At 40.9% G+C, this 18,356-nt stretch overlaps 1 protein-coding gene and 1 pseudogene across 6 annotated transcripts in view; one reads left to right on the forward strand and one right to left on the reverse strand.

Moving 5' to 3' along the window:
• Window positions 1-18,356, reverse strand: part of LOC147015302 (17S U2 SnRNP complex component HTATSF1-like) — a 55,562-nt gene that overhangs the window by 19,273 nt on the left and 17,933 nt on the right. For all 6 annotated transcript variants that reach the window (XM_085849932.1, XM_085849931.1, XM_085849930.1 and 3 more), the window contains exons 5-6: window positions 14,383-14,537; window positions 10,301-10,467 (exon numbers count right to left, since the gene is read on the reverse strand). In XM_085849932.1, the coding sequence (XP_085706058.1) occupies window positions 10,301-10,467; window positions 14,383-14,537 (322 nt within the window). The remainder of the gene's footprint in view (window positions 1-10,300; window positions 10,468-14,382; window positions 14,538-18,356) is intronic.
• Window positions 3,029-5,101, forward strand: LOC147015303 (uncharacterized; annotated as a pseudogene).

The following is an 18,356-nucleotide window of genomic DNA, read 5'->3' on the forward strand; positions in this document are numbered from 1 at the left end:
TTTGCCTCGCAAAACTTGATAATGTCGTATTTTTCTTGGTAGGTTTTAGTTGTAAACGTATGCTTCGTCGCCATTGTCCTGCTTGCAGTGCGATCAACGTGGTCACTGACTGAGCTGAACCCAGTGCAGTTATAAATAGCCTATCACTTATTGGTGTACAGTGTACACCAATGAGCGCGCATCACGCTTCCATGAAATCGGGCTTCTCATGAGACAGCAGTTCCGTGTGACGAGTTAGGCGTGGTAATTTACTTGAGTTTCCATTATGCGGGAACGGACAACATCTGACGACTTACAGACTTTATTTAAAGGGATTTAACATTAGATAAATTCGGGACTTTTTCGATGCTGCCAACTTAGGCGGAGTGACGAGTTACACGCTGCCGACTTACGCCTAATCTACTGTATATACATTTGGGGGAAAAAATTTTTTTCACTTAAATCCCTGACCTCAGATTCAAAATATTAAATAATTCTGCCTGCCAAACCCTGCATCTGATCAGGTTGAAGTTTAAAACATATTATATTCCCCATGACGACTCAATCATAATTATGAAGTTTCACGGTCGATTGATGAAGCGGTTAAAGATAAATAATTTTTTTAAAGATTTTAATTCGATCCAATATAGCTACCAGACCATGTGACCTATGAATTAGTCATGAACACCGTGATATCCCCAAGGCTTGGGGAACATGTGGGTGAAGTTTCCTCTCGATCTGTCAAGCTGTTCTGGAGAAGGTTTCATTAGCTTTATTATTCAAAAAAAATCAAAGCTGCCAAACCATGTGACCTATGACATCACAGGTGGAGAACTTTTTGCTTCTCATGGATTGGCGATCATACCTGTAAAGTTTCGCCTCGATCTGTCAGCCATTTCAGAGAAGATTTTTTAAGGTTTTTATGTGAAAAATATATAGCTGCCGAACCACATGACCGAAAAACAGCATCAATTTTTTTTCCTCAAACAATTTAGCCTGAGATGACCCTCAAAAATTTTCATGCTGATTGGAAAAAGCATTCAACGTATGCAATTATGAAAAAAGCATTAGCGATGGATAACGGCCTGTGCTGATTATTATCAATACTGATTTCTCTTTAAAACAAAATAATTTTTAATACAAGTTGAAGTAATAAGTAAAATAACCGTTCTCATAATGGGGGAAAAAAACCTCCATGTGGTAATACGTTGAAAAATTGCCGTGCGTCAATGATATGTACATCATATATGAATACGTAATAGACCATTACGTATTTTTGTTACCTGCGTTTTAAAAAAAAGTTGTAATTTTTTTTGTTTGTTTTTTTAACACTGATATAGCATTATATAATCGTATATTGATATCGGGAGAGATAAAAAAAAACGATACCGACGGAGCCTATGACGTCATAACGAAGCCACCTATGATGTCATCAAAAAATCACACTTACTTTTCCCTTTTTTCACACTTAGGCAGCCACACTACGTGACCTATGACATCATAGTTATCATTAAAACATCATACATGAGTCGTCGCACCTATGGTGAAAATTTTGGGTCAATCGGATAAGCGGTTGCAGAGAAAACAGAGAAAAATTTAATAAAATAATGATTTTAATGATTATTTAATAAAATAAGAAAGATCCAAAAGTTTAGTGCTGTTGAAGTAGTCCAGAAGCAGTCCGAAACAGCAACAGCACCCTTGTACACCACCCCATTGAACCTTTATTGAAATTAAAGTACCGTATTTTCCGGTGTATTAACCACATCCCTGTTTTTCACCCTCAAAATAAATAAATAAACAAGCAGTCATAGACTGATACTTACGAAATTGTCAACTTGACCTCTGACCTTGTCTAATAAAAGCTGTCTCCAGAGAAGGTAGCGACGCAAACCAGAAGTTTCTACGATGATTCTGTACCAAACCATCAAAAATCGTAACGTCGATCGAAGCAAAAATCTCCATTTCTCCATGCAATTATTTAATATTATTTTATCAAAGTCACAAAACCGTAATATTCGGCCATCCACCAACAATCTTTACATAATCTGACAGCTTAGCGAGTCAGGCATGCGACGATAACCTTTATTGGGATAAAAAATGACTTTTAAACACCATCTTTATCGAAAACACCGTCAGCACGCACAAGGAAAACCTTTACGTGATCAACGCCGCCTCTGCTCGAGCGCGCTGCACTACGTGACGAGCTGTGACGCGGCGAGTGAAATATTTTTTATACAATCTTAAAACGTCTCCAAAACATCCAATTTTTACCAGAATTTCGACAACCGAGTTTTAAGCGTCCTCAGGCCTAAGTCACATTTGCCACGGCGGCCGTGGGGTCTTCAAAATATATGGCCACTAGCAATTATACGACGGCCGCAGTATTTCCACGGTCACACAATGTTGCAGTCACATATGTTTTTATTTTTCGGGAAGCCGCACGGCGTATTTAGGCCTAATAGACAGGTCTCTGCCAGGCAAAAACTGCCCTTTTTTCCAGTCAAGGTTTTCTCTGCTGATTTATGTACTTTGGAAAATACTCTTTCAAATAAGCTTCTGGGCCACCCTGAATTTTGCCGCAAATCCAATATGGCAGCCAAAATCCAATATGGCTGCCCCAGATATTTCAATGCACAGCAAACTTTTTTTCTGGTGCATTTTACACCCCATAAATGTATTACCAACAGATAGAAACATGTCACTAAACGACCAGAATAACCCTTTATTTCTATTCTGTGATGTCTCCTTGACGTCGAAATGACAACATAGCAATGCGATAGCCCCCATAATTTCAAATTTTATCAAACTTTTTATTCGATAACCAATAATATCAAATCACCAGTCAAAGTCACTTTGGATTTACTATTTTCTACTGTATAAAAAGGTTTCAAGTGATTTATGTATTTCCCTCTCACCATGGTCATATTTCCTCAGCTTCCCTTTTATTTTAGAATCTTTAACATCAGGACAGGCGGTAAAGATTCCAGGATTCCTGAGAAGATGCAGCGAATCCACATTTGACTTCAGATAAAGACAATGTCAGCTTTTGAACAGGTGTAAACTGTTGCACAATGGCATCTACACCAATTTTGTGTTTAGAGAGTGATGAATTGCAGTTGTGTTGTCTGTGTAATGAACGTATCGATGAAGGTGAGCCATCTTCAAAGTTAACTCAGGATGGATTGCAGTCTATTCGAGCACTGGCAGAAAGATGGGTAAAAATTGACCAGAGTTTATGTACTCAGGTACCCTATGTTGAATTCCTGTCTGCTGCACAGCGTCTTTCTAGTGCAGGCCAGGATGTCTATGTTCATGAGAAATGCAGAATCACATTTCAAAACAGAATCACCCAAAAGGAAGCCCAATCCAAAAAACTACTGCCGTCGAGTTCAGGGACAACTGGTTCGCATGAGTCAAATGAAGATGTTGCTAATCCCCCGTACAGGATACGTAGAGGATCCGTTCCAACGAAGAAAATCTGTTTTGTTATCTGCAATGTGCAAACAGCAGATGACAGCAAACCCTTCAATATAGGTGGTCCAGGCTGATGTTCTGAGAAAAATGCAGTATCAAAAATCCTGCAAGCTAGGGATGTGAAAATAAATGATGAAACTGACAAGTTGCATGCTGCCGCAAAAAAGAATTTATGTAATTCTTAGTGGTGCGTCCTATGACGTTTTTGCAGCGGATGTGTATTATCATAAGACTTGCTATGATAAGTTTACTTACACTTATGAGTGGAAGCTTCCAGCAAAGAAGGATGGATTAGTTTCAGAGGTCATGGATGGCTTTTTCAAACTGTTCCAACGTATGGTCATCAAGGATCTGAATGCCTATTTTCTGACAGTTAATTGATGATATAAAGGAGATGAGTGAAGAATATGACGTTAGGGACCCTCCGATTTCAAAAACCTATACTTTGAAAAAATGCCTGACTGAGAGATTTGGAGATGCCATTGACTTTCACTTGCTGGGAAACCGGCTGGTCGTCCACTCTAGTGCGGTCAATCCACTTTCGTACTCTGCGGCTACATTACAACGAAATGGACTTCGTGAATCTGATCTGACCAAGGCATTTGCTAGGCTAATTCGTCGAAAACTTTCACAGAGGGAGGCTGTAAAATGGCTGTTAGAACCAGACGAACTGTTTACTCTACTTGATAGTCACAGACCACTCCACTGTATTTGCAATGCCATTGCTTGGTCAATCAATCCCAGGAGGTCAACAAACACATTTGGATATGCCACTGCCTCTAGGGCTAGGGTTGAAGCCGAGAAAATTTCTGCCATAGCTGAAAGTTGGGAGAAACTGGTCAATGGTGAGCGTTCTCCAATAGGAGTTGCTATGAGTTTAACCATTCACAGGATAACAGGCAGCAAGGAAGCCACTCAACTCCTAAACCGATGTGGCATCTTGGAGTATCGTACACGGATGTTCGTGATATCAATAACATCTGGGCAAAGTTCATCTCGATGGAGCATAAGAGGATGTTTCCTCCAGGTTTTACTGCAGGGCAAAGTGTGCATATAACTTTTGATAACTCTGACGGGAAACAACAGACTCTAACAGGAGCTCAAACCACCCACCATACAACTGGTACAATATTCCAGGCTGTCCGAGCAGATGATACCCCGACCAGTACTGCCTCCAAACAGGAACAGTCCAGTCTAATTGACCAAGAGGAGCCAGACTATGGAACATTCAAAATCCCAAAGAAGAGAGCACCCCCTCCGTCATGGAGCACCCTGAAGCATGTTCTTCAGATAACTGCGAACTTGATTCTGACTTCGAGAGTGAAGACAGCGATATAGACCTTAGTGACTGAGAATTGAAAAGCTTCTGTGCTTTTAGAACTGTGACTTTTTAAAACAATAACTAAGCATCTGGGATCATTGAGAGGGGATAGAAATACATTTCAATTCGTGTATTTTGTTGGACTAATCCCAAATAGCTTCTCCAACATTGAAATCTAGTATGGCACAGCGAGGAGAGGTCGCTGTACCTAATACGACGTCATTTTGCTGTCATTGAAAATTTATGGACCAGTGATTAGAATACCACATTTCTATCCGATTTTAATTCATTCAAAATAAAAAGTTTGATAAAATTTGAAATTATGGGGGCTATCGCATTGCGATGACGTCATTTCGACATCAAGGAGACGTCAGAGAATAGAAATAAAGGGTTATTCTGGCAGTTTAGTGTCATGTTTCTATCTGTTGGTAATACATTTATGGGGTGTAAAATGCAACAGAAAAAAGTTTGCTGTGCATTGAAATATCTGGGGCAGCCATATTGGATTTTGGCTGCCATATTGGATTTGCAGCAAAATTCAGGGTGGCCCAGAAGCTTATTTGAAAGAGTATGTTCCAAAGTACATAAATCAGCAGAGAAAACCTTGACTGGAAAAAAGGGCAGTTTTTGCCTTGCAGAGTCCTGTCTATAAGTCACATTTGCCACAGCGGCCGTGGGGTCTCCAAAATCTACGGCCACTCGCAATTATATGGCGGCCACAGTATTTTCACGGTCACACAATGTAGCAGTCACATATGTTTTTATTTTTCGGGTAGTCGCACGGCATATTTATAAATTGTGGAGACCGAAAACGTGGGGGTGCTGTACGGTCTTTGATTTGATGTCGCACGGTGACCTTAGGGCGTTCCTGCGGCGGCCATAGAATTTTCAAGGCAGACGCAAGGTGCCCGCAAGGCGACCGCAGGGGGGCCCTAAGGCGAACATGCGGCCAGACGGATGGTAACGAGTGGGTTCTTTTTTTTTTACCAATTTTTTTGTTTCAGCTTGTCGAACTGCTACGGCGAACGTAGAAATGAAAAAAGTTATAACTCCGCGTTATAATTCCACGGCGACCTTACGACCTGTAAAATATAGCCAAACGGCGTAGGGCCACCCTGAGGCCACCGCACGTTTCTGTCAATTCAGAGGGCGTACGGCTGCCGTATCCTCGCCGTAGAGCAAATGTGACTTAGGCCTTAGGTCTTAGAAATTGTGGAGACCGAAAACGTGGGGTTGCCGTACGGTCTTTGATTTGATGTCGTACGGTGACCTTAAGGGGGCCCTGCGGCGGCCATAGAATTTTCAAGGCAGATGCAAGGTAGCCTCAAGGTGCCTGCAAGGGGACCGCAGGGGCGAATGTGTGGCCAGACGGACGGTAACGAGTGGGTTAATTATTTATTTATTTATTTATTTTTTACCAGTTTTTTGGTTTCGGATTGTCGAATTGCTACGGCGAATGTAGAAATGAAAACAGTTATAACTCCGCGTTTTAATTCCACGGCGACCTTACGGCCTGTAAAAGATAGTCAAACGGCGTAGGGCCACCCTGAGGCCACCGCAGAAACTCTGCGGCTGCCGCACGTTTCTGTCAATTCAGAGGGCGTACAGCCGCCATATCCTCGCCGTAGAGAAAATGTGACTTAGGCCTAAGCGATCGCAAAAACCGAAGGCAAAATTAAAATCGAAGGTAAAACGAATTAGTAACGTCGACCGAAGCAAAAATACTCCATTTCTCCACATGAATTTATGGAATTATGTTTGACCTCACTGTGACCTTGACCTTTGACCGATTTTGACCAAAATCTAATCACCGCTAGCCATCACCCTCCTGAATCACGTGGTGTAATTTTATATTGGTAGCTTCTTCCGTTCTCGAGTTATCATGCCTACAAACAAATACACAAACACACAAACAAACAGACAAACAGAGGACGGAAGTCATCAATATACTTACGAAATCTAAAGATTTCGTAAGTAAAAGTCTTTAGATTTCGTAAGTAACAAGCAGTCATAGACTGGTACTTATGAAATCGTCAACTTGACCTCTGACCTTGTCTAATAAAAGCTGTCTCTGGAGAAGATAGCGGCGCAAACCAGAAGTTTCTACGATGATTCTGTACCAAACCATCAAAAATCGAATGTTTGACCTCACTGTGACTTTGACCTTTGACCGATTTTGACCAAAATCGAATCAGCGCTAGCCATCACCCTCCTGAATCACGTGGTGTAATTTGACATTGGTCGCTTCTTCCGTTCTCGTTACCATCTTTACGATAAAGGGTCGTCAAACATCTTTCATCGCGATCAAAATGATCACGCCTGTGAAGCATCGATCACACACCCGTTAAAGGAAGATTGAAATTATTGCATTTTACAACTCTTGTAAGAACCAGCATCAGACGTGTAAGAAATTTGTACTTAACACGAGGACTTTGATGTGAATGGTGAAGAATGAGGAAATGATTGTTCAGAGTGAGAAAGGTTCGAAGAACATAATTAGCAGAAGATGGGCCTTTTACCTGGACATGGAAAACGAACTTGTTGATGAGTTTAAACAGATATGTGCTTGAGGACTAGAAATGTATTTAGCAGTTGTTTCCGAGGTATGGACTATTAAAATTGCAATGATGTAAATACTGACATCTATGCAGCCATTTTCTCCAGTGGCTATAACATTACCCTATCTAACACGTTACATTAGTTAATCATGCCTGTTGTACGCGTCCATTATGACGTCCTTCAAAACAGTTTCCTGTTTGGAATGATTTTCAATTTTGTTTGATTGTCAGGCAGGCAGACAGAGTAAAAAATATTATTTCACTCCTCTCTGCGCATGTGCAGTCAGGATGAATTCTAAGCCAAGGTACGTTAAAACAACAGACGTGTCTTCTTATTCATGTTCCGATTCGTATTCAAAATATAACATTCGATTTAAATACGTTGTTCTTTGATCACAAAATGATGATCATACACTGATCAGACAGACAGACAGACTGACAGACGGACATGAACCAATTGATTAGCCCCACTTTTTGCTTGTGTGTGCAGGGTAATAAAGCAGATGGTTCTCTGCATGTCCTGCATTTCAGCCACTACAGTACTTAGAGATGGCAGTGTGGTTGCATGGTGAAAGATGTGTTTCTTTCTCCAATGGCTGATGTGGGTCTAGGATTCCCAAGGTTGCTCACTCTCATTAATTGCTACTTGAGAAATGCAATAAGTATGCCAAATACCCTCCCCCTCCCCCCTCCCCACCCCTGCTCCCACACCCCCCCCAAGATGAGTTGAGGGAAGTCCTTCATCCTGCAGTGCATTCATAAAGGCTGGTTTATAGTTTTTAGGTCATCTCTACCGAGATGACCTAATAAAGCCGGACCAAATGTCTGTCCGTCCGTCAACAATTTTTCTTTCTGATATTGATGAAACTTAGTATGTGGGTAGAGGTCGATGAGTGTTGCACAATGATATAACTTTTGTCCGGGTTCAAGGTCAGGGTCAAGGTCACGAGGTCACGTAAGTTATAAAAATCGCCATTTTCAAAACCTATCTAGTCTGCCATTCTACAATATATTCGGAAACTGTTTATTGATTATGATAGTAAAAAATATTATCTTGTATCTAACAGGACAGAGTTTTGAATTTCCGTCCCGTTTGATCGTCACGTGATCTGGAAGATGGCCAAAAACGCCGATGTGATTCACAAAGAAGGAAGGAAGGAGAGATGAAATATAAATATAAAACACATTTTTAGCCTTTTATATTTATACATTTTCTGCCGAAGGTGCAAAAGTTTCAAAACCCTAAATGTAAACGTCGGCATTTATTTTCAAAATATAATTTCGTGTGCACGCGCCAAAATGCCGAGTCATCTTTAACCAAATTGCGCAGTTCGAGCTGCGCAGTAGAACTGCACAGTCGAGCTGCGCAGTAGAACTGCGCAGTAGTCTTCGGTCATAACTGAACATTGAGAACTTGTGGTATTATAGAGATGACCGTCACCCCCACATGGGGGTAATTTTTGTTTTTGTTTTCGGCACACTTATCTGCAAAGTCCAAACCATTGGCGTTTTGATTAGCTTACTGTACAAGTGCCTTACAGCTCTTCTTTAGCTTTCGTTTTTATGGTCCTGTTATCTCGCTGATAAAAGCTAATCAAGTCCAAAACAAATGTCCAAAGGCATCAGTGATGAAATGTTTGCAAATCCTCATGGCTAATGCACACAGTGCATTTTGAGTGGTAATTAATGCAATGGGTATGTTTATATCTCCAACTTTCATTTCCTTTCCACCTTACTCAGTGAGTAGTTACCTCTTTCCTTGTGTGAATTCATCTACTAGGCTGGCAGGATGGCCTGGAGGTATGCGCACTCACCTCTGAGCTATCCAGCCCTGGTTTGAATGAGCTATAAACTGTCAGCCTGGTGTTTCACAGACAGGGTAAGGGAGGCATCAATGTGTTTGCTATCCCTCAGATGGACGTTAGACTGGGCGTCATGTCTGCCAGCATTAGTTAGTGGATGTTAAAAATTACGTGGTGTCCTTCGCAAAGCGTAGGTGAGCTATCGCCAGCACCATGGTCAAATTCCAAGCTCTGATCTAACCTACAGGGGGCACTGCATCAGTGGCACAGCAGAGCCACCAGCAATGATGCAACCAGCAGCCACAGGATACATACAAAATGAATGAATGATTTAGTGATAACATCTGGTAACACCCGCTTGTGGATCAAGTGATGCAAGGAGCATGGACAATGGACTGCCAAGCAGTGGAGGAATGCGATGTAGTCTGATCAGTCGTACTTCACCATGTTCTTGATAAATGGACGAATGCACTGTGGTGACAACAACCCAGGGAGCTCCACAGCCCCAAGTGCGCGATTCCAACAGTAAAACGTTCTGGCAGTTCCATAATGGTGTGGGGCACATTTTCCCATTCCATTAGAAGCAGGGTTGATGCAGAGTGTGACATTACCGCCCTGAGCAATCATCTTCCCCGCAGGAGGGGTGTTTTTCAGGATGACAATGCTCCAGTCCACAGGGTGCATGTTGTCACCAGGTGGTTTGAGGAGCACGAGGACAAAGTTACCCATCTCCCATGGCCTTCCCAATCCCCAGACCTCAATCCCGTAGAGCATTTGTGGGACTGTCTGGAGAGGCGCCTAAGGCAGTGGTTTCTGCATCCATCAAACTGACGTGAATTGGAGGACTTCCTTGAAGAAGAATGGTGCTACATTCCTGCAGAACAGTTCCAGACCCTTGTTGACCCCATGCCACGTCGTAGCCATGCCATCCTGGATGCATATAGTGACCCAACACCCTACTAAGTGACAACCTGTTGGTGTTTCCATTTTTTTCTTTTGTCCACTATCACTACCAAGGCAAGCATGGTCCCAAGTAAAATATCAAGAGAATGTGACCTTTTGCCATGTGACAAAATTCTCGATGGTTGTGCCTTTTCAGAATTTCTGATTTATTGCACAATATACATGGTAAATTCTAACCACATACTCAAACTGTGACATACCTTTGTTGCTTTTGCAATCTCTTCTTTTGTTCCTTCGTTCGTTTCCTTCGTTTCTTAGCATCAAAGTTCCCCTTGAGACTGAACTTGGCTGGCTCTACCTTCAGGATGCCACCACCTTGCATGGGAGTCTCATCCAAGAGCTGCATGGCCAGATCTACAGACTCACGCTACCAGGAATTAGAAAAGAGATTGAAATGATTAACAAGTGGAGAACAAAGAGGGTGGAGACAAGAGTAGTTTGTTATTTGGAATTTTATGCTAGGTTGTTTATTAGTACTCGTCTTAGGAATCCTGATTTTGATCATCATGGACCTTTCCCCCTGTTGTGTAACTACAGATTACAACTAGATATCTGCGATCACAAAGATATTGCTAAGGACAAGTCTCCCCCCTCCCCCGGGGAGGCTTATCCTGAGTGATCGCTCGCGACTTGTCCTTGGTCCATGATTCAATGATGGCCATATTTTTTTGAAACCACCATATGACCTTGATCTTCAACATTTAGGGATAGAGTGTAAATTAAGGAAATACAGTATGTCCCCATCTACAATCTATCCATAAAACTCAACATCATGAAAATTGGAGGAAAATTATTCAAGTTATGATCAAAAATGTGTATTTTGTTCATTAGGTCACAATCTGAAAAAAGTAGGGAAAGCACATTAATCTAATATCAGGTGTACAACATCAGTGAAGGTATGCTATTATATTGAAAGAACATCTTGGAAGGCCAAGCGATCTTTGAAATTCTGTATTGGCAAAATTGAGCGATGACCAAAAAAAAAAAAAAACGTTTTTTCTTTTTCAGACCGCCATTTCACCCTTTACCTTTAACTCGGAATGGTATGATGCAAACTACATGTAAATGCAACTTGCTCTCGGCTACATAGAAAGGCTAATTTCATTCCGATTGGACAAACCTTAGTCGAGCAATGGTGAAAAATATTAAAATGTCTTTAATTGGGTCATGACCTTAAATTAGGTCATGGCCAAAAAATTACCTCAACCCCACAAACTTTTAATTCCCATTATTGATGATAATTTTCATTCCAAAGGTCCCATCCGGATTCGAGATACAGCTCGTAATTTTTTGCCAGAAAAAGGAGATAAACCTAAATGGTGGTTTAAAACTACTAGGGGTGTAAGACCTTGACCTTTAACCTGGAGGGGTACGATGTAAATTAAGCTTAACTGCGACTTGCTCTATGCTATCTAGTGAGGGTAATTTTGTTTCGATCAGACAAACTTTTGTCGAGTAATGGTGAAAATTTTTTTTAAATGTCTTTAATTAGGTCGCAACTTTAAAATTTACGTCAACGTCAAAAACATTGCATCAACCCCACATAATTTTTATTCCCATTATTGATGCTAAATTTCATTCCGAAAGTCCTCAGACGTTGGCAGGAAAAAACAAAAGGGAGAAAAACCTAAACGGTGGTTTAGTACTCCTCGGGGTGTGAGAACTTGATGTTTAACACACAGTGTGTTATGTAAATAAAGCTTAAACGCAGCTTGCTCTCAGCTATCTGAGAGAAACTTCGTTTTGATCGGATAAACTTTAGTTGAGTTATGGTGAAAAATGTTGAAATGTCTATACTTTGCTCATGACCTTAAAATTAGGTCAAGGCCAAAAAATAGCTCAACCCGCATACCTTAAGGCCCGGTCACACCTTGACGTTTTAGCCAGCGATGAAAACGTATTAAAACGTATGTAAAACGCTGGCTGACGTTGAACTTTTGATGTTTTTTTTTAAGATTCGGACGTATTCATAACGAGTTGGTCGTATGCATAACATATTAGTAATGGACACAGAACGTTTCGTTGTGTTATAGATAACTTATACCAACGAATGCTGAACCTGTTGTCGGCCTACACAACCGATGCCCAACGATAGTCTAACTTCGGCATAGCACGTTGCACGCATCGCCGACGATGTCGTGACGTAGCCTATTAAAAGGCTGATGCACAACGATTCGAATCATAACTGCCGTAGAAATGGAAGTGACAACATCGCGGTCACACCTTGGCGATCTTGCCAGTGTATGCCGACCTAAGAAAAATGTGTCTAAAACGTTGGGGGCACGTCAAATACGGTATGAGTAAGTTTGGTATACGTGAGTAGAACGCTAAAGTATGCTATCATACGTCCTAGTAAGTAGAGTACGTCAAGAAATTTTAAACATGTTCAAAATTTTACGACGTACTCGGCGTATGACACACGTTCCGCATGCGATGGGGATAAGTTTTACACACGATATGCGGACGCTTACACACGTCCACAAAGGCTACTTATAAGCTACTCATAAGTCGAAACACGTCGCGGTAATGTCTTTTTTACGCGAAACTTATTTCTACCTTATGTTTGACGTGCTTTGAACCAATTCTTTACGTAGTCCCAACACACATCGACGTATGTAGACGTATTCCAATGACGTCTTCCGGTCGACAAAAAAAAAAAAATGAATGCGTTTCTAGCTTACAACTGCCATATAAAGACGTGTTCCCAGCGGTTTTGGGAATTGGTATATAAAAATGGTGTTCATAAAAGGGGAACCCAACAGTGTTTTCGAGTTCCTTTTTGAGTCGATGTCCATGTCAGCAGTAACAGTATCAGTATCAGTATTAGTATTAGTATTAGTATTAGTATTAGTATTAGTATTAGTAGTAGTTTGTTCATGTTGGCAGTAGTAGGTGAGTGTGAGGGGGAGGGTGTGTGTCATGATGGATCGTCCTTGCGTCCGCGTGTCCACGGGTAGGTTCATAGGCTGCCACTCAACGATTTAAATGGCTGCATCTCCACTATTGAAAGTAGACGCTTGCGCTCAACAATTGGATTTTTTTTACACTCAACGACTTTTAAGCGGTACCACTCAGCTAGTTTCATTGTTTACAATGAACGATTTAAATTGCTGTCACTCGCCTTTGTTTTTTGACGCTGGCGCTCGGAAATTTTAATCGTTTCTATTGAACGTGTTAAATCGCTCAAACTCGACTATTGAAAGTAGACGCTTGCGCTCAACAATTCGATTTTTTTTTACACTCAACGACTTTTAAACTGTACCACTCTGCTATTTTCATTGTTTACAATGAACGATTTAAATTGCTGTCACTCACCTTTGTTTTTTGACGCTGGGGTTTTGAAATTTGAAGCGTTTCTTCTGAACGTGTTAAAACGCTCAAACTCGACTATTTTAAATAGACGCTGCCGATGGACAATTGGAATCATAGCCAAGCTAGACATCGAAGTGTGAACATCCTCGTCATGCCGAACAAAAGTTTGAAGAATGCTGCAAATAAGTGTCCTGGCCGTGGCCGTGGACGCTGACGCAAGGACGATCCATTATACCGACGTCTTTCAGCCTATGAGTAACTTAAAAGTAACGTCTGTCGATGTGTGGCAACGATCGCGTAACGTGCCAACAACACGTTAATCATAGGTTAGAAATAAGTTTCGGGTACGCTAAACATTACCTCGGCGTGTCTCAACTTATGATTAACTTACAAGTAGCATGTGTTGACGTCTGTCAACGATCGCAGACCGTGCATACAACTTGTGGCCAGCGTAGCGGAACGTGTGAGTCATACGCCGGCATACGTCGTGAAATTTCAAGCATGAAAAAATTTGAGGACAACCGAAAAGTACAACGTTTAAAGCCAACGTACAACGACGTATGGCAGTGTTTTTCAGCGTGCTCTCAATGTTATCAAAACTTACCCATAACGTATTCAACGTGTGCCAGCGTTTTAGAAAAAAAATTCAAAAATCGGCATACGTTGACTAAAACGTCAAGGTGTGACCGGGTCTTTAGATTCGAATTATTGATGCAAAGTTTCACTCTGAAAGTCACAGCTGGCTCCGACATACAGCTCGGAAATTGATAGTTTGGAAATTTTGAGTGTGGGGGGGTTTTTCCCCCCTAAGTGGTGGTTTAGTACTCCTAAGGGTCTTAGAAACTCTGTGGTTACCATGAAAAATTGTGTGCACCAATTCTACAAACAAACCCTACAACAGCAATAAACCTTCCCCTATGCTATCGGCATATGGGGGAGGCTTAATTACATGTACTCATGTGGAAAATACCTTGAGATAGCAACAAAGTCCATCTCCCTTGGGTTTGCCATCGGGTCCACAGTAGATTTTGACACGTGGACCATTGGTTTCTGGGTCTCGTAGTATGATCCCACACTTTGACATCATTTCTGCAAACCCCTCTTGTGTGATGTCTTCAGGAAGTCCTATTGCAAATTAAAGGCATTTATGAAACATCAACTTTGTAGTAAAAAACATTTTGGAAATTTATTTTCCACATCATTGAGGCAAAACAATTTATGACTTTGTTCAACACAACACAAAACAGATCGAAAGGTGTTAGCAGAAGTCTGAGAAATCCAGCTTCATAATTCAACTGACTTTGGCTGTTATTAAGCTTTAACAAATGTCTTGATGATCTGTTGTGGTATGAAATCATGAAGAACAAATTACAATTCATACTTTATATAGGGGGAGGGTGGGGTCAACACTCTACCATATATGGATATGTAATGAATATTCCTTGATCAACAATTACGAGTGCACAAACTTCCACAACCCACACCTCCATTACCCAGAACTTTTTCAAAACCAGAAAGCTGTCAAAGTCCCCTCCCCAACTAGGAAATAATCCTGAACATTTGAAATGACGTATGGATACTAAACGAGGCATGCGCTGTGTGCATTTTCAATGACTAGGTTCTGCTCGACGGGCACGTTTGACCTGCCGCTGCTAGTGCAAATCTGGAACTCAAATAGTCTTTTAAATATAATTTTCAACATTTCAATGAAAGAGTGGCAATTTTAAAATGGTTAATCATAATCGTTCTGTTCCTGAATGAAAATCGGACTCACGGAAATATAAGAGACTAGACGACCCGTGAATCTGTTGGGTCCCCATTGTGACAGCAGTTGATGAAAAAAATCATTAAAAAAAAAACATAGCTCCAGTGAACTATACCGTTGAGGTTGTTTGCATTCATCAAATACTCCCGAAGAGTACTTGACTGAATCGGGAATTGATTTTTTAAATATTTTTTTTCGTTGCCCGATTTGAACGAAACTTGATATTGCGCGTCAATGTGAAAAAAAACCGGAGAAAAGAAAGTTGAAGAAATTATTGTGCGTAATCTTCTAAACACAATTTTATTTATTAATGAACAAGGAAGTATTCGATCAAAATGGCAGTTTACTTTATGCTTAAAAATAAATCATTCTTTGTCGATACTAAATGTTTGAGATTTTAAAATAAACAAGTCTGAAGACGACGATGGTTCACGAGCGGTATTTGACGATGTAGATTGTTTCAGAAGTCAAGGATGAGACAATGTGATAATGTTTGACCAAGTTATAAAAATGATCAACATGATGTGGTACGAGTGACAGGTTATGAGCTGCAAAATATCGAAAACCCGGTTTCGTTCAACAACTTTCAAAATTTGACCTTTGCATAACCTTCAAAGGTCACAAAACAATGTTGTGGATATTAAAATAAGGAAACAGGATACATGCTATGGCTTATTGAAGTTAGTTCGTCGAAGAAGGTCGAAAACCCGGTTCGATTCCCACAACTTTGAAAAATTGACCTTTGTGAACTTTAAAGGTCAAAGGTCAAGGATTATGACCTTTGGTGCAAAACTTCCTCTGGAACATTCCAGGAACAATATAACGTCATATAGGCTATATGGCATTTCGCACCCCTCGGATTATCCAGACTTTGATGAAAGCAGCGTAAAAACAAACTTGAAGGGGGCGCCACGGGCAAGGTGTTCGAGATCGAGCAAAATGGTTTCAAGACTTTAGGTGGGGAATGACCTCAAGATTATGCATAAAAAATATTGTCATCCCAGCTCTCAAAGTTTGGGCAGTCGTATGATTTTTATGTCAAAATTCGCAATTTTCTAAGTTCGTGACCTTGGGACGAAAATGAAAAATAGAGCTCCGTGGGGCTGTGCAGGTGCCATTGGGCTAACCAAATACCAAAACCCTTGCCAGATTCGACAAACCCCCTCGGGGAAGATGGATTTTTACGTCAAAATTCACAATTTTCTAAGTTCGTGATCTTGTGACCTTGACCTTGGGACGAAAATGAAAAATTGAGCTCCGTGGGGCTATGCAGGTGCCATTGGGCTAACCAAATACCAAAACCCCTGTCAGATTCGACAAACCCCCTAGAAGAAGATGCAAATTGAAATTGGCTACCCCCTAAAAACACATGTTTTTTGGGCGTGGCTCCGCCCATAATGGGCGCACCACGCCCATTCTCAGGAAAACACAACTAGATCATGATATAAACCTCCCACCAAAATTATCAGGATCGGATCAAAACCCACGGAGCTATGCTCGGGACAGACAGACAGACAGACAAGCCGGTAGGTGGACATGGGTAGTCGACTACCCAATAGAACCTGACGCGATGGGCCTGTTCGATGGGGAATGACCTGAGGATTAAGCACAAGAAAATTCATGATTCTCGCTTCTATGGTTAATGCTGCAGATTGTTTCTTCGTTAAAATACCCCCACATTTAGAGGTTTTTCGGCCGTTGCTCGGCAACGGAGGGGTCCATAGCAGCGGTTCTGTCTCACACATAACTAGGACATACCATGAACCTACCATACCGGTTTCATGTATATCTGACTCATAGTCTCTGAGATATAATGAACTTCGTTTTTTTATTGTTTTCGACCAGGGTTCATTCAAAGTCTATCTTCTCCGACAGTTTTCATAGGATCCGGCTGGAAATTTTTGACAATATGGCTGAATGTACTGCCCACAGTTGCTCGTGGCCCGATTTTTGATTTTCGAAAAAACAATTTTTTAATGATTTTTCTAAAATTTCAAAGTCCCGTTGCTGGGCAACGGTGGTGTCCATAGCAACGGTTCTCATTTGCACACAACTCTGTCATGGTATGAACTTACCAACCAAGTTTCATCGAAATCGCCATTGTATAAACGGAGCACTGGACCGAACAGAGGGACAGACAGACAGACAGACAGACAAACATATCGACGGAAATACTGATAATAAGGGTAGAACAAATTTCAAAATTTTTTTTTTCGACGAGATCGACTATCCAAGACAGACAAGCCAGTAGGCGGACATGGATAGTTGGCCGTTGCTAGGAAACGGAGGGGTCCATAGCAACGGTTCTTTCTCACACATAACTAGGACATACCATGAACCTACCATACCAGTTTCATGTATATCTGACTCATAGTCTCTGAGATATAACGAACTTCGTTTTTTTATTGTTTTCGACCAGGGTTCATTCCAAGTCTATCTTCTCCGACAGTTTTCATAGGATCTGGCTGGAAATTTTTGATAATATGGCTGAATGTACTGCCCACAGTCGCTCGTCGCCCGATTTTTGATTTTCGAAAAAATATATTTTTTTATGATTTTTCAAAAATTTCAAAGTCCCGTTGCTGGGCAACGGTGGTGTCCATTTGCACACAACTAGGTCATGGTATGAACCTACCAACCAAGTTTCATCGAAATCGCCATTGTATTAAATTAAATCGCCATTTTAAATACTGATAATAAGGGTAGAACAAATCTCCAAAAAAACATTTTTCGACTACATCGACTACCCAACAAACATGTTGACGGAAATACTGATAATAAGGGTAGATCAAAATATTTTATTTTTTTCGACTCGATCGACTACCCAACAGACAGACAGACAGACACACACCAATAACGAATATAGTGGTCACTTATTTTTTCGTGAAAATATTTTTTCGTGAACCAATCATTTCAAGAAAAAAAAGATAGCTCTTGCGAACTATACTGCTGAGGTTGTTTTCATTGATCAAATTCTCCCGATGAGTACTTGACTGAATCGGGAATTGATTTTTTCGTTGCCCGATTTTAACGAAATTTGATACGACACACTGCAGGAGAATGGTGAGTAAGGTGGGCTGAAAATTTTTGCGCTATCGTGTACCGTTTTGGCTGTATTTCAGGAACATACATACATATATACAAGATGAGAGTTTTAGTAATATATAGATACAAGAAAT

This window comes from Eptatretus burgeri, chromosome 12 (genome assembly GCF_056783735.1).
Source record: "Eptatretus burgeri isolate ZD-2024b chromosome 12, Ebu_testis_v1, whole genome shotgun sequence".
Classification (NCBI taxonomy): domain Eukaryota; kingdom Metazoa; phylum Chordata; class Myxini; order Myxiniformes; family Myxinidae; genus Eptatretus; species Eptatretus burgeri.